This window comes from Artibeus jamaicensis, unplaced genomic scaffold (assembly GCF_021234435.1).
Source record: "Artibeus jamaicensis isolate MK-2021 breed Jamaican fruit bat unplaced genomic scaffold, CSHL_Jam_final contig_518, whole genome shotgun sequence".
Taxonomy (NCBI): Eukaryota; Metazoa; Chordata; class Mammalia; order Chiroptera; family Phyllostomidae; genus Artibeus; species Artibeus jamaicensis.
The window spans coordinates 1,731,363-1,751,174 of NW_026521870.1; the positions used below are offsets into that span (position 1 = coordinate 1,731,363).

At 39.4% G+C, this 19,812-nt stretch overlaps 2 protein-coding genes across 2 annotated transcripts in view; one reads left to right on the top strand and one right to left on the bottom strand.

Moving 5' to 3' along the window:
- The window catches only part of FBXL13 (F-box and leucine rich repeat protein 13), a 284,235-nt gene that overhangs the window by 113,513 nt on the left and 150,910 nt on the right, over positions 1 to 19,812 (top strand). The gene's annotated exons all lie outside the window — the stretch shown is intronic.
- LRRC17 (leucine rich repeat containing 17) overlaps positions 1,861 to 19,812 on the bottom strand; it is a 41,413-nt gene continuing 23,461 nt past the window's right edge. The window contains exons 3-4 of the mRNA XM_037125877.2: positions 6,364 to 6,519; positions 1,861 to 2,638 (exon numbers count right to left, since the gene is read on the bottom strand). Of these exons, the coding sequence (XP_036981772.2) occupies positions 2,241 to 2,638; positions 6,364 to 6,519 (554 nt within the window). The 3' untranslated portion in view covers positions 1,861 to 2,240. The remainder of the gene's footprint in view (positions 2,639 to 6,363; positions 6,520 to 19,812) is intronic.

A 19,812-nucleotide genomic window follows, 5' to 3' on the forward strand; every position in this document is an offset into this window, starting at 1 on the left:
AGTGCTGGTGAGTATGTGGAGGAAAGCAAAAACCTTGTGCACTGTTGGAGGATTATAGATTGGTGCAGCCACCATAGGAAAGAGTAAGGAGGGGAATCAGAAAATTAAATATGGAACTGCCCTATGACCCAGAGATTCCACTTCTGGGTATGTATCTGAAGAAACCCAAAACACTAATTTGAAAAGATATGTGCACCCCTATGTTAATTGCAGCATTATTTATAATTGCCAAGATATGGATGCAACCCCACTGTCCATCAATAGACAAGTGGATTAAAAATACATAGTGGTACATATATACAATGGAGAATTACGTGGCCACAAAACAGAATGAAATCTTGCCATTTGTGACTGTATGGATGGGTATAACCTAAAGGGTATTATGCTAAGTGAAATAAATCAGAGAAAGACAAATACCACATGATTTTACTTACATGTGGAACCTAAAGAACAAGGTAAATGAACAAACAGAACAGAAACACACTCATAGGTACAAAGAACAGACTGATGGTTGCCAGTGGGGAGGGAGGTTGAGGAACTCAGTGCAAAAAGTGATGGGATTAAGAGGTACAAATTGGTAGTTACAAAATAGTACAGGAATGTGAAGTACAGCATAGGGAATATAGTATAATATTGTAATAACTGCATGGTGCCAGGTAGGTACTGAAAATATCAGGGGGAGCACTTTGTGACGTTTATAAGTATTTAACCACTGTACTGTACAGCGGAAACAAATACGAAGTCATATTAAATGTAAACTATAATAAAAAAAATAATGAAGAGCACTCTGTAGCCCTGAACAGCAGAAAGGGCTTAACTGAGTCTGAGTCTGTGCTCTGCCACCTGTCAGCACTGCAACTTTGCTCATGTTACCTAAACCGTAAGCCTTGGGTTCATCATTAGAAAAGACAGGTAATACTACCTCCTTCAGACAAATCTTTTATGAATTAGAATGTGTGACGCTCTTAAGACAGTGTCTTGCATCTAGCAGGTGCTTAGGAAATGTTTGTTACCATTTGTCCTATACCATTTTTTGTGCTTTGGGAATTCATGAAAGTATCAAATAAAACCAGTTGATAAACTTTTTAGGAATACCTTGATATATGAAATAGAAATGTATTTACCTTTGTGTAAGAAATCTGTATAAAAAGAAAAAGTGGGACTTTCAGGGATATGTATATATGTCTTTCATTTTATTTTTCTTTCTAATAGTACATCTGCCTATCAAAACGCCAACTGATGGGGTCAGTTTGCAGGTACTCTTCTCTTGTTGGAGATCTGTTTCCCTGGGTGAGGTCATTTTAACCGGCTAATCCAAACGATAGGGCTTCTCTTAGGTACGAGCCCCTCCCTCATTTCCTTTGACATGACCTCCTTTTTCTGTTTCAGCTTCATCCCAAATAATGTCCCTGAATCCTAATTTCATCCTCTGTTTTATACTCCTTAAAATATCAGTTTAGCAGAAAGGGCTCAGGCCCTTTCCTCCTAACTAATGGCTTCCTAGTCTGAATGCTGTTGCAAAACCAGTTCTGTCTTCATGTTCACTAGTACTCATACCTCTTCAGGGCTCATGATTCATACCATCACAACTCCTTCTCGAAGTCCCATTTTCTGACTAGACTCCAATATTCTGAGTCTCTACTTATTGCTTGTGACAATCATCCTTGAGGTCTAGCTTGACCATTTTGCAAGAATCAGTGAAAAGTAGTTGAGAACTTGGATTTACTATGACCACATTATGGAATGCACGAGATTCAGACATGGAAATTTATTCAATGCATAAGCTGACTTGCTGAAAAAAGTGGGCGTGAGACTCAGGGGAGAGAATGACATTTTATTATTACTAAACATTTGTATCTTTTCATTTTGATCATGTTTCGGTATGTCGATGCAGCTATCAAAAGGCATGTAAAAATGAACATTTTAAAAATAATTTTCAAAAGCAGTAAAAACAGTTATACAGGACATTATGAAATTTGAATGCCATCATTAGGACCCAACTTCTGCAGGCTACTACTACAGGTTCATCACCAAGGCTGTTCTGCAGATAGTCAGGCAAACAAGATGCGAGTATTTTTGTAATTACTATAATAATAAAAATAATTAAAGAAACCTTCATTTAGTTGGATAACCCTACATAAATAGGCAACACAGTAAATCAAAATGTAAACATACAGTTTTCTGACACCAGTGTAGCAAATATAACGAGTTGCAACTATAAGAATTTCTAAATTATCCCACTATCCCACTAGAGTGATTCTTACACTTTGCTTCTTTGTTGTGTAATCCCTATGTATTTTTTCCCATTCATCATCTTCTGTATCCTGGTCGAATGTTTCAGGGTATGCCGGTAATTTGTCTTTGGGGCATTCTTCATAGTAACTCCTAACATATTTTCCTACAGACCACCCTTTGTATTCTTCAGGCGTTTTGCATTCCAGGCCATTGTAGTGGACGTTGTAATGGTGCTTTAACCAGTAGTAGAGGTAGTGGATGTTGTAGTCACATCTCCAAGGGTTATCTCTGAGCCACAGGAGTTTCAGAAAATACAAGTCTTCAAATACTCCATAGTCAAAGTTTTGCAGACTGTTGTTTGATAAATCTAACTCTTCTAAATTTGTGAGTCCTAAAAAAGCAGCTAGAAACACAAAATATTTAATAAACCAAATGAGTAATTGGGTTAAATGCAACTCTATGATGTTTATAAGGACAAATATAAATTTGAAATAAGAGATTTAATTTACTGTGTTGAAAAGAAAAAATTTCCTCCCCTCCTTTTTCTCAGAACACTTACTTTAGAAAACTTGTATGTACTTTGTACTCTCTTTGAAATGTATATATATCCTTTAAAAGACCTGTCTTTTGTCAGCTTTATGAGCCAGAAATGTCTTTCTCAAGGACTTGGGAGCCCTCTCATTGAAATATAATCATCAAGAAAGAGTACCCCTACCTCCCAGTTTCTGTAGGAGGGTAGGAACCTTGATCCAAGTTGCAAAACTACCTCTTGTCATAAAGGTAAAAGTTTGTTTTCCTGTTGACAAAGCTAGTTCACTAACACAGTTGGTCACCTCAATTGCCAAGTAAAGTTAGGGTGAACTGTGTGTGACAAATGGTGCATTCAAATCCTCTTACTTAAGGGCTAGATATCATTTACCCTGAAAACGTGTGCATTGTGTTGTGTCTGCCTGGATACATAAATGTGAGATCTTTCTCTGTCTTTGCAATCTTTTAGCAGGTTGCTTGTGCTGTGCATTCTGGTGTAATGCTTATCCAATAATAAATGTATTTTCTTTCTCTATTATCCTTGTGGAGAGGATTTCTGTTTTGGGAGAAAATTTTGGCTTTAATTATATTTCCCTAACAGTACATGCATCTAAATGAGAAGTTCTAAAATATGTTTTTACTCAAACAAAACTTTCCCCTTGATTATTAAATTGACTAGAACATAATATTTTATATGCAAAATCAGCTTTAAGTTAGCTTTCTAAAACACATATTTTGGGCTCTTGTGGATTCTTTTATACTTACTGGAAAGATGCCATAAAAAAGGCATGAACTATGAAAATATTTCAAATACAAGGACATAATAATGGAAATGTATCTGGGGATGATTTGACAGATCCCTGGGATATTAGTATACTCTGAAAATATATAGAAAATAGCCTTTTCCAAAGGGAATTATATTCCTGTACAGTCCAAAACCAAAACAATTTTATCAACATTTTGAAAACATCTGGTTGTGTTTGGCAAACTATGGTAGTTATCAGCTCTGAATCCATATGTATTTAATTTTACTAGGGTGGATAATTAAAACAAATATCAAATACATGACACAAAATAAAACAACAAAAGCTTTTTTAAAGAGTAAAGAAATCTGAACCTAGATTATCTCTATTTTAGTTGATGTGGATTGCCCAGATACCCTGGAATTTATAGGTCAATCCTAATTTCAAATATTTTATTTCCATTTCAAATAGTTTCTCATTGCTGTTTTAAAATACTGTTGTTAGAGCATAAAGTGTCCTTATTTTGAATTTGGAAAACATGTTCTCATACCAATACCATCAAGCATTTTTATATCATTTGTTCTCAGACAAAACCCATAATTCCCCATAAAAAGAATTCTGTTTTGGTACAAAGCAAATAATTGGGGTAGTGGGTGGGGCAGGGCAGGCTGTGGAGAGGAGCAAAAGGCCAGCTCTTGTAAGGCAGTTCTGAGATCCTGCACCCCCCATTTGCTAACATTTGTGAGTCAGTGATCTCAACAATTTACTTTTCTTTAAACAAGTCAGCTTTTCAGATTGAGAGCACATGTAAACATTGCTACATTTTATTTTGAAAGCACTGTATGTAGCTAGGCACTTTGAAAATCTAGTTTTCATGTTTCTTAAAGGAAGTAAAACCCTTAGTATGGTGTCATCTTTCCCTTTTTTTGCAATGATATCTGGGATTTTATGAGACTGTTATTCACACCTTTTAAAGACTGGCAGATCTTACTGCATTTGTGTATCTACCAGCACGAGTTGTCAGTGAACCCACTTTGGCAGTGTTTCATCTCAAAGCTCCAAAATAAAAAAGGTCTTTTATTTTAAAACTTCTTTGAGTCATTTTTACTAAAGCGCCAAGATACTTCTTTATTCCAGAAGATAAACCAAGAAAAGTGGTTGGCATTTGGAAGGCATTTAATATACATCTGTTAATGTAGAAAATATTTTCCTGGGACTGAACCGAACACTGGAGAAAAAGAATACTATTGCTGTTAACAGTCTACATTGTGTGTCTGCTAGGAAAACACCTTGGGTCAACAACATCAAAAGGCCCTCAGGAGGTACCAAGGATGGAAAAGGAGTCCTCACAACTATGGGAATTTCATCACTGATGGGGGGAGAGTAACACTAGAAGTAAAACAAAACCATTTTGTACTATTATCTGTCTCTCTGCATTGTCTTCTCTTATTCTTCTTTAGTTTTCTTTACATAATGTGGTTTTATTTTAGTTAAACATTGTTTTCACTATTATTCACTACTTTAATAAATTTAACTTAGGCCACTAACACTACAGTCTCTTTTAGAGACACCTCTAAAGCTTGTTTGCACAGACCCTTTGGACGAGTAGCTAAGGTCGAAGGAAATCAGGCACTTGCTGAGGAGCCTGCGACACAGAGTGCTTGCTTGTCTAGAGAGTCTTTGGTTTTCATGGAGCAAAAACGGGGCCCCACCTCCAGATTCTCCCTGTGGCCTGGCTGAGCCGCACACTGGTGTGACGACTATTCTCGGTGGGAGAAGAGTGACTCTGTAGTAGTCTTATTTGCTGTTAGATGAAAATTGCTTCTACCTCAAAGTTGAAAGATACTGTCAAGTTTACACTATGTGTACAGACTAAGGTATAAGCACAACATACCGCTGGTCCCTCAGAACATTTTTTAAATTATGATTTCTTAATATTTTAAAACAATGTTATTAATAGTAAATATGCCTATGTAGCACTAGAACATTTATTTTCACATTTTACTTCCGCAATGTTAAAATCTTAATGTTCTATTAATGATATAGTTACCATTAAGAAAAGCAGAAGAAACAATTGTGCTCAAAATGTTTATGACATTAACATTGCATTATTAATAGTATTAATAATCCTTTTTATAAATAAGACTTTTCAAATTGAAGTAGCACTGTGAAGGCACACATTATATGTACTACAAATCTGATTAACATTACAATAATTCTCAGTTCTTCTAAATCCCATGTATAATTTACCACTCTTCTTTTTTGCAAGAAACTGCTTAGAAAATGGAGAAGAGATTTGAAGGATAGAAAAAGAACTGATCTTCATCTAGGATTAGATAAAATGTGATTGGCTCTGGTTTGAGCACATTTTATCTTAATTTATAAACTTGGTGCTTAGCAGATTATTTCAAATTTACTTTAAGTAAGTTGTTGAAATCATACTTTAAACAAGTTAGAACTTAATGAATAGCAAAGAAAATGCCAAATCTGAATTTTCCTTTAAAAATTACTACATGTTTAGAATTTTATGACCACTAGCCATACATTCACATTTTTATATTGTATTCTATAAAACATTTTTACTAAGGCCAGTTAAAGAACTGTTGCTTAGTAACATAGTATTATATGCTTCATAAAATAGCAACTTGGCAAATATTTTTTGAGTGCTAAACAAGTTCTAATTTAATCTAAACAAGTGCTAATTAACAAGATCTAAATTCATAACATTTAATTTAAATTTAAACATTTTATTATTTAGTTTTTTTTACTTAATTGTATTGACTATAAATATTGCCATAAGGGAAAAAGATAAGAGAACACCTGTCACCAGTTTAAAGGGCTATTCTGTGGAACTTACCAGGATCGATGAATTCAATGCCATTGCTACTAAGGTTTAATTTCTTTAGCTTATGAACATCCTCAAACTCCTTGGGTCGAAGTTGGTTGATTTTATTGTATGACAAGTCAAGTTTAACGATATCTGGAGGGATGTTGTTAGGAACTTTCTTCAACTCTGGAAAAATTAATATTCAGATTATCAACTCCTCTTGGCCTCTTTTGCCCTTAGAACTCTTACTACACCTGTGTGATTGAAGCGTTAGCTTTTAAAGGGAAAAGGATATCAAAAGCCAAAGCACACTGGTATAAACAAGCCTTAGCATGTGCTAAATTCCACCAAAGCCTGGGGACGCTTGGAGGAGCAACTCATTGCTGAGCTTCCATTAGGCAGCTTCGAGGACCCAAGGAGAGCAGCAGGCAACGCAGCTCAGTTGGCTCAGTCATCAGGTGAGGCAGTGGGCTCACTCCTGCCTGTCCATTAGAATCACCAAGGAGGCTTTTAAAAAAAGAAAGCTGAAGAGGAATAAAGCAAATCAAACCTTTTATTTGTGTCCCCTCCCATTCCCTTCATACCCACTTGGAGTTTTCGCTATTAATTTTTGCCTCTTTGATGCATCTTTGTTTTATGCCTCTCCTGAGGCCAAGAAAGAAACTCAGGTTTCTCCTCATAAAAAACAAACAACAACAAAAAACACCATGCCCTGGCTGGTGTAGCTCAGTGAATTGAGCGCGGGCCTGTGAACCAAAAAATCATGGTTCGATTCCCAGTCAGGGCACATGCCTGGGTTGCAGGCCAGTTTCTAGCAGGGGCCAGTTCCCAGCAGGGGATGCACCAGAAGCAATCATACACTGATATTTCTCTCCCTCTCTCCTTCCCTTCTAAAGATAAATATATACCATTTAAAAAAGAAAACAACCAAAAGCTCTTGACCTTGGTGAGCCTCAAGCTGTTACCTTATTTCTCCTTTCCTTGGGTGCTAAAATTCAAGAAAGAGCCACCCCAGTGTGTTGCCTCTGCTTCTCATCACACACTTATTCTCTGAATCCCTGTGATTTAGTTCATATTCCATCACTCCTCGACTCTTCCCAGGGGACAACAGTAACCCGATTCCTCAAAAACAACACAACCACAGCACCGAGGCTGCTGCCACTGCTGCTGCTGAAAACACCTCTGAACAGGAGTCCAGGGGACTTTCCACAATAGGGGATCGAGGCTCACCTCATTTACCTCCTACTATTTATGTTTGTCTTTAAACCATGCTTTTAAAAATAGGAAGTGTGTTTATTTTATATTTTGGCATAATACTCTCACTTTCTCTTAATCCTTAGTGGAATATTCTGAAAAGATTTTATTCCATTACAAATAAAGCAAGTGAAGCCTGTGACGAGAAACAAATATCCCACAAAAGGAAATTAGAAGAAACAAGTGAAATGTCCAGATTCATTGAGGCCTAGGAATAGCACGGCCCAAAAGCTTTCTGAATTAGTAGAAATGCTTTCAACTGGTTCGAGTAAAATAAATTTATGGAAAATGATATCCATTAACCCAAATGCCCCTTTTGGTACAGAATTACTGAATTGATGATAAATTCTCCCAAATATTAAAAAGCCCTGTGTTATTTATGATTTCTTAATTCATGGTATATTTACTTTCAAAGAGACTCGGGCTTATTTTTTTTCTAATTTTTAATATCTCAGAATCCATGGTCTTTAATGAGATGGGATTAGCAGTTCCTTGCTTTATATTCATTTTCCTGTTAAATTTGCTTTCTCTTCTTGATGGGATCTTACCTATCTTTGTATTGATATGCAGGAACTGTTCTAAGTACTCTAACAAGTATTAACTTGCCGAGAACCCTATAGCTAAGTACCATTATTATCCTCATTTTACAGATGAAAAAAGCGAGGCAGAACTTGCTTACAGTCACACTCCTAGGAATTAAACATAAACACGCTTGCCCTGAACCTATGCTTCTGACCACTGTGTTCTGCCTCTCATGGTACCCTTGTTTCCTTTATGCTGTTCCACCTGATTAGAATCCCGGAGTTCGGCATGTAGGGTGAAATGGGGGTAGTGGAGCATCTGGGGTGGAATCAATATTTTGGGGTGACCATGAAACCTTTCTGGCTCTGTATTTAAGATAACATCTCCCTGCTTTCAAGCGGGTAATCATCATCATCGTCACACCACAATTCCCTGCTTTGTCTCAGTGGTAGCTGTCAACAACAGGCATAGTGTACATTTTACCGATTCATAAAAATTTGTGCCCCTCCTCACCATGGGAACTTCATGAAGGAGGCTTAGAACAATGTACAACATATTGTAAATAAGTGGTATGTGGAAGACACCTTTTAAAATGCCATCTAATGATCTTCTCTACTGATATTCACGTCCTTGTGCAAACCCTTCCCCTTGAGTATGGGCTTTGCTTCTAACAATAGAATGCAGTAAATGTAATGGATATCCCCTCCACATTTTCTTTTACAAGAAATTGTGACTTTCCTTTTGCTAGCAGACTCTTTTGCTGGCTCTGATGATGTAAATTGCTATGTTGCAGAGGCCCGGGTGACAAGCACTAAAGGTGGCTTCTGGCCAATAGCTGGCAAGAAACTCAGGCCCCGAGTCCAATAACGCTTAAGGAATCAAATTCTGCCAACAGCCATATCAGCTTGGAAGGGGATCCTTTTCCAGTTCAGCCTTCAAATGAGACCATAGCCCTCAACCCTGAGTCCTGGTCAACACCTTGATTGCAGGCTTGTGAGAGATGCTGGAGTAGAGGACCAGCCAAACCATGTCTGATTTTCTGACCCACACAAACTATGAGATAATAAAGTGTGTTGTTTTTAAGCCATTAAGTTGTAGGATAGTTAGGCAGCAATAGAAAACTAACTCATGGTAATAGGAGCTCATTAAATGTTAAGTTTAATGATTCAGGAATATTGAAGCCTCTTGTAATAAAAGTGCTTTTGTAACAGGATGCAGCCAAGAGGTGGGGGCTCAAAAAGGGATTTGGAATGGGGTCCGGTACTCAAGGTGTCCAAGAAATCTTAAGATGCCCTCACCCCTTTCCCCCACAGGTGTGAGTTAGGGGAAGGGACAAATGGAGCAGGGCCATTGAGAGCTGTTTTGTACAGCAATGGCTTTGCAGCTAACCTCTGGCATGGTCATTTAACATAGCTATAACCTTTCATTGGTTTCATAGATATGTTAAATAGCTGTGGCTATGCTTTGAGCCAGGGGGATGGAAGTGACTTGCACCCAAGATGTAACTGGGGGGCAGGTCTCCCAGGTGACAGCACCTGTGTGAGAGCTTGGAGATGACTGGCTTGGAGATGTTATGGGGCCACACCTGCCCAGACTCACAATGGCAGCCCAGTAAAGCTGGAAGGATATGGGAGTGCCGGCAAGTGTAGCCGATTGTGGGAGGAGTCGGAAATGGGGCTACAGAGAAAGATTGGTCAGGAGATTTAAACCCAGACTCAGCAGCCATAGGGGAAAAAGCCACAGGCTTCTGGCAGAAGGCAGGCTCCCCAGTCCCCGCAGCCAGGTAAGAAGGGAGAGTTCACCATGCAACTTCACCAGAGAGAGAGCCACGCAACTTCTGGCAGAGCGGGAACCCCCACAGCTTTAGTAGGGAGAACCACTGTGCGGCTTTAGCAGAGAATCTCCACTAGGCTTTTGGCCAGAGTAGCCATCCCCTGCTCTTCGCAGCTTTGGTGGAGAGAAGGAGAACCATGCAGTTTTGGCCAGAGTGGGGACCCCCACAGCTTTGGTAGAAGAGGGTCACGTGGCTTTGGGGTGCTCTCTTTGGCCACATAGCCTGGGAAGCAGGAGAGACTTTGCCTGGAAGAAGGGTGAAAGAACTTTTTGCCATTAGGCCATGAGAGGGTGCCACATGGCTTTGGATTAATTGGAGATCCTGCCTGGATGGTGACACACCTGACGGTGCCAGCAGCCTATAACATGGATGCCTACTTTTTTTCCTGAGTTATGGTTCCCCAAATTAGGGCAGGGGGAGAAGGAATTGCTGTGGATGTCTGTGGGTATCCAAAAAAACTTTGATATTTTAATGGGGACATTGGGTCACTACTTTAAGTGTGTATAGCTTTAAATAAAACTTTCCTTTTCTTTTCACAAATCTCTGGCATTGAGAGACATTTTTCCTCTGGCGGTGGACATAATGAACCTGTGTGTGTGTTCACTAACAGTTTTTCAAGTCCCTGGATGGGCCAAATATTGCCCCCTGCCTTGGACCTCTGTTCGGTAACACTTTGAAAATTTGAAGTGATCTTATTTCTGTCCTCTGATAAGACATTGTTCCATTTGACCTAGACATGTGTCTCCCACCATACTGAAAAGTGAAAGAGTTTAAGAAAAACTTATTATCATGTTGCAACACTGAGGTAATCCTCCCCTTAGGATCAGCAACACCTTATTTGGAGAGCTGTATTCTCTTTTGGGCACTGCACGTAAACAAGGAGATGGAGATGTAATAATTGAAAACCACAGAGACAATTGAGAAGAGACAGTAGAAATAATTTCTTGGCTCTTAGCATTTGAAATAGCTATTGAGAACGGCTCTGTCATCATCTTAGAAGGCTTATCAAAGAAGAACAGAGCCTTATTTTAAAACCCAGAATTCCACCTCTTCTCACTTCTTCCCCTGCTCCCACCTTGGTCCGAGCCACTGTCACCTCTTGTCTAAGTTATCCCAATAGTGTCCTAGACCCATGTGATCCTGTTAAAACATAAGTGAGATCATGTCATTTCTGTCATTTCTCCAGAAGTCCTCCCACCCTGCAGATGGCAGAATGCTTCAATTGCTTTCCATCTATGAATAAAGCCCAAGTCCTCACGAAGGCACTATAGTGCCATTTAAGGCTGTAGGTCTCGTCACCAGAGTCAGCCTCTTTCTCTGAGGTTCTGGAAAGCAGCCTTTTTTATCAGGACTTGCTTACTGAACCCACATCTGCTGGGCTGGATATGTGACTACTGTAGGACAAGCTAAAGTGGGTTAACCACAAATAAATGGGTAGAAAAAAGGGTTGGTGAGAACAGCCTGAAACCCAGCATAAGCAATGTGGCAGACCTGTGGATGCTGGAAAGGCACAAAAATTGTGGAACCAACTTTGGCATTGTTAGCAGTGGCTCTGGGTAAAAATAGGACCAAGTAATACCAGGAATCGCAAACCAAAGCCTTTACGAGCATGGCTTAGAAAAATAGGGGAAAATTTTATTGTATTGATGAGTAAAAACAATTCTTTAGTTCTCTAACTTTAAGCTTGCATGATACTTGAAACTATTGATGTATAGTATGTTTGCTTTGATAAAGATTACACAGACACTAATTTCTCCAGGCCAGGAACAAATTTGGTCACTGTGACATTTCTAAACCAGGTACCACATTGTTATTTGCTGCTGCCTGAAATTCTTGGTAAACACTCAACAAATGCCATATTTAATTTACTTGATTATTACTCCTGACAAGCTTTACTGATTGTGTGGAGGAAACTGGCAAATTTTTTTCCACATAATTCCCCATTTAGTAGGCTTTCTTGGCTGTCAGCAATGTCAGAACTACTCTGAACGCTTTAAAGTAGTAGGTAAAGAAACATAGATGGGCCTGTTTGTTGCAAAAAAAAATTTTTTTAAATTATTTTCAAGCCAGCACAGAAATTGACTTCAGAGGCTGCTGGGAGCGATTTATTGGCATAATTCTCTGCAGTCCTAATCTTAGAGGTAAAAATGAATCCTTATAAATGGTAAACTATTCTGGTAAATGCAAAGCTACAAAGAAGTTTTAAAACTCCTTTCATGTATTTTTGGCAAATCTACTTACCTCAATATGGCATAAATATGCCTTTCAATTAATTTCACATTTATTTCCTTTGAAAGACTAACTTTTGTTGGCAAAGTGCCTGGCTCCCAGTGAATAAAGCTATTATTTCTTTTTCTTACTGTCAGATGTTTAAGACAAAAATAGTGATCTTTGAGGTCTGTGTGGTCAAATTGGCATCTATTAGGTACCCTACACACGCCATCTGACTCATCGTCTGTCAGGGAAGTCACCACTCCTGAGGGAGCGGAATCTGTGTTCAGGTTCCCTGTGTCGGATCACATGCATGGTATGCTGTGCAGAGCCTGAGAAGGGTTCAACTGCTTTAAAATTCTTTTTTTTAATCCTCACCTGAGGATATGTTTACTGGTTTTCAAGAGAGGAAGGGAGAGAGAGAAGAAGGGGCACAGAGAGAGAGAGAGAGAGAGAAAGAGAGAGAAACCAATGATGTGAAAAAGAAACATTGATTGGTTGCCTCCCTTATGAGCCCTGACCCAGGATCCACACCACAACCTGGGTATGTGCCCTGACTGAGCATTGAACCATAATCTTTTGGTGAATGGGACAACACTCCAATTAACTGAGCCACCCGGCCAGGGTACAAATTCTCCTTGATTAATAGATGCATCCAGAATCTTGAAGGAAGAGATCATGTTTCATGGTGGTCAATGGCTTGAAGACTGCTTGTGGACAGCCTGTGTGACCTCAAAAGGGAAACAACTTCTCTACACCTTAGTTTCTTCATTTATAAAATAAGGATAATAATAATACTTCTTTTAAGATTGTGAGGAGTAAATGAAACAATGCGTGAACCTGCTGTCTTGAGCACACCAAGCATTTAGATGACAACTCTTATTCATTAATATCACTGCTAGTTTCGCTCTTGGTGGCATGTTTTAGGCATTGTTTGATGCTACATAGTGTCTAACGTGGCGCACAATCAAAAGCATTACTACAGTCTGGCAGGGAGCCAGAGCTGAATATTGCAGAACAATTATTCTTAGCATTTGACATTTATTACCTCTTTATAGAATGGGTTATGGAAGATTACAATGAACTATATTCAGATTGTCATACTTAAATTCTAGACATGATTTGTAACATTGATGTAATTTTATTTTAAAAGGTTGTTTAAGATTATTGCTTTGCAAGAGCAACGAAAGCAGCTCAATTATTATCACCAGTCTGAACATGGCTCTGTGCCAGGAAGCACCAAAGGGCATTTAATAGATAAAATCTTTGCCTTAAAACTTATAGGGATGAACAATATGCCAAAATGTTAAAAGTAGTCAATGGATTTACATCAACCATAGGGAAAGTGGTTTATATTGATTATATTAAAAGACAAAAGTACTCTTCATTTTATCTACATTTTTAAATCTAAAAACTGTAGCCTCTAACTTATGTAGTCATTAACATGTGGAGGAACTTGAATTGTCTACTAGTTCATGAGCCTCTGTTACATGTGCTGTGTATGTCATTAAATTTCATTTATATTGTTTTCCAGTAAAAGATATAGGTATTTTTGAAGCAAAGGGAATGTATTTATGAGGCATATCAGGAAGGTTGTGTTTGGACAATAACTGAAGAAAATAAAGCATTAAAATTGTTTGTATTTTTGCCAAGAGAGAAAGAGACAAAAATATTATGGAAAAAAAAGACAAAGGTGGAAATAGGTGCAGAGGGAGAGAATGGCCCAAGAAAAGAAAAGCAGTAAGAAAGAAATTTCCTAATAAGCTATCTCTTCTTAAGTGGCAGTGTAGTCTAGCTATGGAAGTCTTTAATTTTATGTTGATGTCAATTTCTTCACACATTCTTCAGAATGAAGCACTACTCATGGTAAAAATATCAGGGAAATTCCACCCAATCTATTACAGAGAAACTACATATACTGACTTTTCTGGAATTCTCTAATGCTTCTATTGTTAAGACAGAATATAATCAGATTAATACTAAAATACAGCAGGCTTAGGTAGACCAAGATTCAAATCTTTGCTTTGCTATTTACCTATGAGACCTCAACCAAGTAACTGAGTTTCTCTGATTCATTTTCCTCAATGTAAATGGGGTTAGATTACCTTCCTGGAAGTCAACTGTGGACAGTATGTGTGTGGACTACCTGGAACATAGCAGGTTCTCAGTTAATGAAAACTCTCTTAATTCAGAAAACCCCAGAACAGCATCCCCTAGGTTACGATGCTGTAATTGCTCTCCTAGGGTATCAAATTATATATAGTTCACAGGGTGACATAGGAAGCAAACCTCCCATGCCACATGGCAGTGATGTGACCTAACCAGGTGCCACCTTCCAGAGTCAAATAGCAGGGGGCAAGGCTTGAACATGACTTTGCCAGTAAATTAACACATTTACTGCTGGCTCAGGTTGCCTGCTTCTGCAACGTAAATGAATTCCTGCCTCTGGTTCCCCTGAGAGGATCCAGAGTCTCCATGTTCCTAGCCTTCCCTTTCTGTTCTTAAAGAAACAAAACAAGCAAAATTTCACAAAGTAAGTGGAAGGAATGATACCATGCCCCATAAGACCCTAATTCAATGACATCTGGCTTTAATATATTATTACAAATAAGTTATTAATCCATGCCAGGATGAAAGTCAGACACTGTCATACGGCTTGTTATCCTAGTGCAGATTAGCAGTTCTGAGACCATACTTTGAGAATGTCTTCACTAATATGTCAAGAGCATGATTAAAAATCTCCCCTCTGTTTTATTTCATGAATTTATCTTGTGTGCAAATCCTACACAGTACTAACCCAAGAATGTGTATGATATAAAACCCAGTAATGATTTTCAGGAAGTAGGTAATATTCTGGAAAGATTCCCTTAGAATCATAGTTTTGGGATTAAACACTTTCAACTTAATTTTTTTCAATATTTTTGTGTTCTGTTTTGAGTAACTTGGGGACAAATAAGATACAGAATGTTAGCAAGTACTTATTAAAGCCTTAAGACTGAATTACAAGATACACCATCACTACAGAGTGCTTGGCCTCCCCGACAGTGCTCTCACCTGTCCAGTCCTGCACATAGTTTTCCTTGAGATAATCATTTCCTCGCAGATGCACAACATGTTTTGACTTTACCTGGGGTAAGCTGAGTTAGGTAGACAGCAATTTGCGCTTGTTTTCATACCCACTGACTTATCTACAGAAATTAAATTACATTAGTTTTAAATATTAAAGCTATTCCTTATAGATTGCCACAGATTGCAGAGCAAATATGAGTAGAATCCAGATTCTACAAGATGGCAGTGAAGTAGGTGGAAGCTACATTAATCTCCTCCCAGGACCAAACTGGAATGACAGCTAAGTTATAGAAAAGTAATCCTGAAAAACCAACTGAACGCAAGCTGGAGAGAAGTCTTATAACAGTGACTTATAGAGGAAGTCAGATCACCACAACGAGACTGGTAGAGAGTGTGGAGGCATGAGAGGGCTGGCTGGGCTCTGACAGGTGGCAGCTGAAGTGCTAGAGGGACATTTCATCAGCCTGGGGGGGCACCCCTGAGAAGTGTGGGGTCTAAACTCTAAGCTGGGCTTCCCGGCCTAGAGCACCAGACCTGGAGAGGGCCCCCAATAACTTGTTTGTGAAAAGCAGCAGGACTTCTGCCTGACAGGGAGAGACACCTAGAGATGCAGAGGGCCTGTTAAAGGGCCAACATACAAAATTTCACTTGAAGTCACTTACCCTGGGCTCCAGGAGCAGAAGGGAAGAGTGGACTAGAAACACATGAAGAAAGACTGAGGTTTGAGGCTCTGGGGAAAAAGCTAAAGGGTCAGCCACCAGGATCACTGTGCTGAGTCATTCCCCATACTGAAGAAGCCATCTTTCTTGGGCAGAGCACAGCCCTCCAAGTAGCATCAGCCTAGGAGGAAGCAATAGCACCACCTGCAGGAATCCTTCTCATCCCACCAATGGAGCTTAAACCAGGCTGCTGAGTACAACTGGAGGCTGATTCAGTGATTAATCTAACAGCAAAGGCAGAGCTCTGGGAGCCTGAGACTTTAGCTGACCTTCCTCCACACCTGGTGCTGGTACAAGCCAGCCTTTGAGTGCAGCTTGGCTTTTTCTGCAATACCAAGGCCAGCAAAGGGAGCCAGAAGATGTGGATTACTGATAGCTCCAACAGGTAGACCAGAGCCAGTCACACGTAGTGCCTGACAAAGGGCTGAATCAGACTCTTTGTGGATCAACCTAACACATAGAAACAAATATGAAAAGGCAGACAAAATGTGAAAAGAAACAGACCCCAACTGAAAGAACAATAGAACCTGCCAGAAGAAGAACTAAATGAAATGGAGGCAAGTAATTTATCAGACATAGAGTTTAGAGTAATGATTATAAGGATAGTCAACTGTATTAAAAAAAGACAGAAACCATCAAAAAGGACCAGGCAGAAGTAAAGACTGTGGATCAAGATGGCAGCATAGGCAGACATGGCTCATATCTTGGCGCAACCACTTCAAAATGATGACTAAAATATAGAACAATCATGGTTCAGAACTCTCATAAATTGAGTTGAAGGGAAGTCTGACAACTATGGAATAAAGAAACCGCATCCATCCAGACTGTGCGACAATGTAGAACAGGATGGTCCCACATCCACCTGTGGTAGATAAAAATTTGGGAGGGATATCTTGGGAGCAAGGAGTCTGTCCCCAACTAGGCCCTCCAACCCAGGGTTCCGGTGCCAGGAAGGTAAATCCCTACAACTTCTGACTGCAAAAACCAGTGAAGATTGAGTTGGTGGAAGAAATTTCTGGATCCCAAGTAGTTCCTCTTAAAGAACCCAACATGAAATCACCTACTCAGACACAATCCTTCAGAGCTCTAGCACTTGAGTAGAAGCTTGAAAGGCATCAATGGCATTCCAGAAGGAACTGCAGTGTCTGGCATCAAAACAAGCAGAGGCCATTGTACCTTTTCTAAACCCTCCCCCAACAGAGCCACAGAGCCAGCCGGCCAGCTGGTGCCATATCTGTTACTCCATCACCCTACCTAATACTGTTTGACCCACCTTGGAGATTCCCAGAGACTCCGCCCCAACCAACTTCCAGGCCTACCCAAGCTGCTTTTCCATATAAATAGCTGGTCTTGGCTCATGCTTCACAACTTCCTAAATCCTTTCAAACAAGCAACAGCTGCCCTCAGTGAGCCCCAGGCCCAGAGCTAGCAGCAGTCAGCCTATATTCACAGCTTGGAATCTCCAAGCCCAACACAAGTAGCAGCCATCTCAGATTGCTTTATAGCTCAGGCAGAGTGGTCCTGAGCAAAACACAGATTGGGGCTGACTTTGGCCTGTACCCCTGGGAAACCCAAGGGCCAATGCACCCAGTGGACAGCTACAGACCATGTCAGAGTACCACCACCCTGCCCATGCACAGCTGATTCTCCATGCAGGGCAGAGATTGTTGGTAAATGGTCACAGACAATCTTTGCACCTGACTGGCTTGGATGATCGGCTGACAGCAACCAAAACTCAACTAAAAGAAAAGGGTGTACTCAGCCCACATGAAGGGTTCACCTCAATTACCCAGCTTGGGTGATAGAGGAGGCTGTGCCAGTGGACCCTATAGGACACCTCCTGTAGTAGGCCACACTACCAGTAAATGGGATCAAAGCAACTCTACCTAATACATAGAAACAAACACAGGGATGATACTAATACAAAGGGTCAAAGAAACACGGTCCAAATGAAAGAACAGACCAAAAAACTCCAGAAAAAGAACTAAAAAATGATGATAAGCAATCTATCAGATACAGAGTTCAAAACACTGGTTATAAGGATGCTCAAGGAACTTAGTGAGGACATCAACAGCATAAAAATATTCCAATCAGAAACAAAGGATTCACTAATTGAAATAAAGAAGAATTTATAGGGAACAACAGTAGAGTGGATAAAGCAGAAAATCAGATCAATGATTTGGAATATAAGGAAGCAAAAAACAAACAATCAAAACAATGAGAAGAAAAAAGAATCCAAAAAAAAATGAGGATCATATAATCAGCCTCTGGGAGAACTTCAAGAGGTCCAACATTTGCATCTTAAGGGTGCCAGAAAGAGAAGAGAAAGAGCAAGATATTAGAAATCTATTTAAAAACAATAAAGAGAGAAAACTTCCCTAATTTGGTGAAGGAAATAGACATGCAAGTCCAGGAAGCACAGAGAGGCCCAAACAAGATGGATGCAAAGTGGACCACTCCAAGATACGTCATAATGAAAATGCCAGAGGTTACAGATAGAGACTCTTAAAAGTAGCAAGAAAAAAAGAAGTTTGTTATCTACAGGGGAGTTCCCATAAGACTGTTGGCTGATTTCTCAAAAGACACTGCAGGACAAGGGATTGGCAAGAAATATTCCAAGTCATGAAAAGCAGGGACCTAAAATCAAGATTACTCTATCCAGCAAAACTATCATTTGGAATGGAAGGGCAGATAAAGAGGTTTTCAGACAAGAGAAAACTAAAGGAGTTCATCTTCACCTAACCATTATTATATGAAATGTTAATGGACTGATTTAAGAAAAAGAAGATCAAAACCACGAACAATAAAATTGCAAAAATACATATCTATCGACAATTGAATCCACAAAGCAAACTCGGCGAACAAGAAGAACTGAGACAGACTCATAGATACAGAGAGTGTATTGATGGTTACCTGATGAAAGGGGTTGTGGGGTAATGGGTAAAAAGGTGAGGGGATTAAGAAGTACAACTAGCCTGGCTGGTGTAGCTCAGTGGATTGAGTGCAGGCCTGTAAACCAGAGGATCGAGGTTCGATTCCCAGTCAGGGCACATGCCTGGGTTGCAGGCCAGGTCCCCAGTGGGGGCCACATGAGAGGCAACCACACATTGATGTTTCTCTCCCTCTCTTTCTCCCTCCCTTCCCTTCTGTCTAAAAATAAAATCTTAAAAAAAAAGAGCGACTGAGTTAAAAAAAAAAGTACAAATAGGTAGTTACAGGATAGTCATGGGGATGTACAGCACAGTATAGTAAGCAGAGTGGCCAAAGAACTTATATGCATGAACCATGGACATTAACAATGGTTTGGGGATTGCCTGAGGGAGTAGGGCATGCAGGGTGGAAAGGAGAAAAGGGGGTAAATCAGGACAACTGTAATAGCATAATCAATAAAATGTGATTAAAAATAAATATAAAATACTGAAATCTTAATAGAAGAAACAAAAAAATGCAATATCTGAAATAAGCAATTCGTGTAAGGAATAAACAGTAGGTTAGATGAAGTAAAGGATCAAATCAGTTATTTGGAAGACTAGTTAGAAAAAATACCTAAGCAGAGCAGCAAAAAGAAAGAAAAAAATTTTTTAAATGAGGAGAGTCAACATCCACATCATGGGAGACCAGAAGTAGAAGAGAATGAGCCAGGGATGGAGAACCTATTTGAAGAAATAATGATCCAACAATTCCCTAACCTAGTGATGGAAAAACACACATTAATACAGGAAGTGCACAGAGTCCCAAACATGATAGGCTTAAAGAGGCCCACGCCAAGACACATCATAATTTAAATGCAAGGCTTAAAGAAAAGGAGAGAATCTTAAAAGCCATAAGAGTAAAGCTGTTAGTTTCTGCCAAGAAAGCTCCCATTAGACT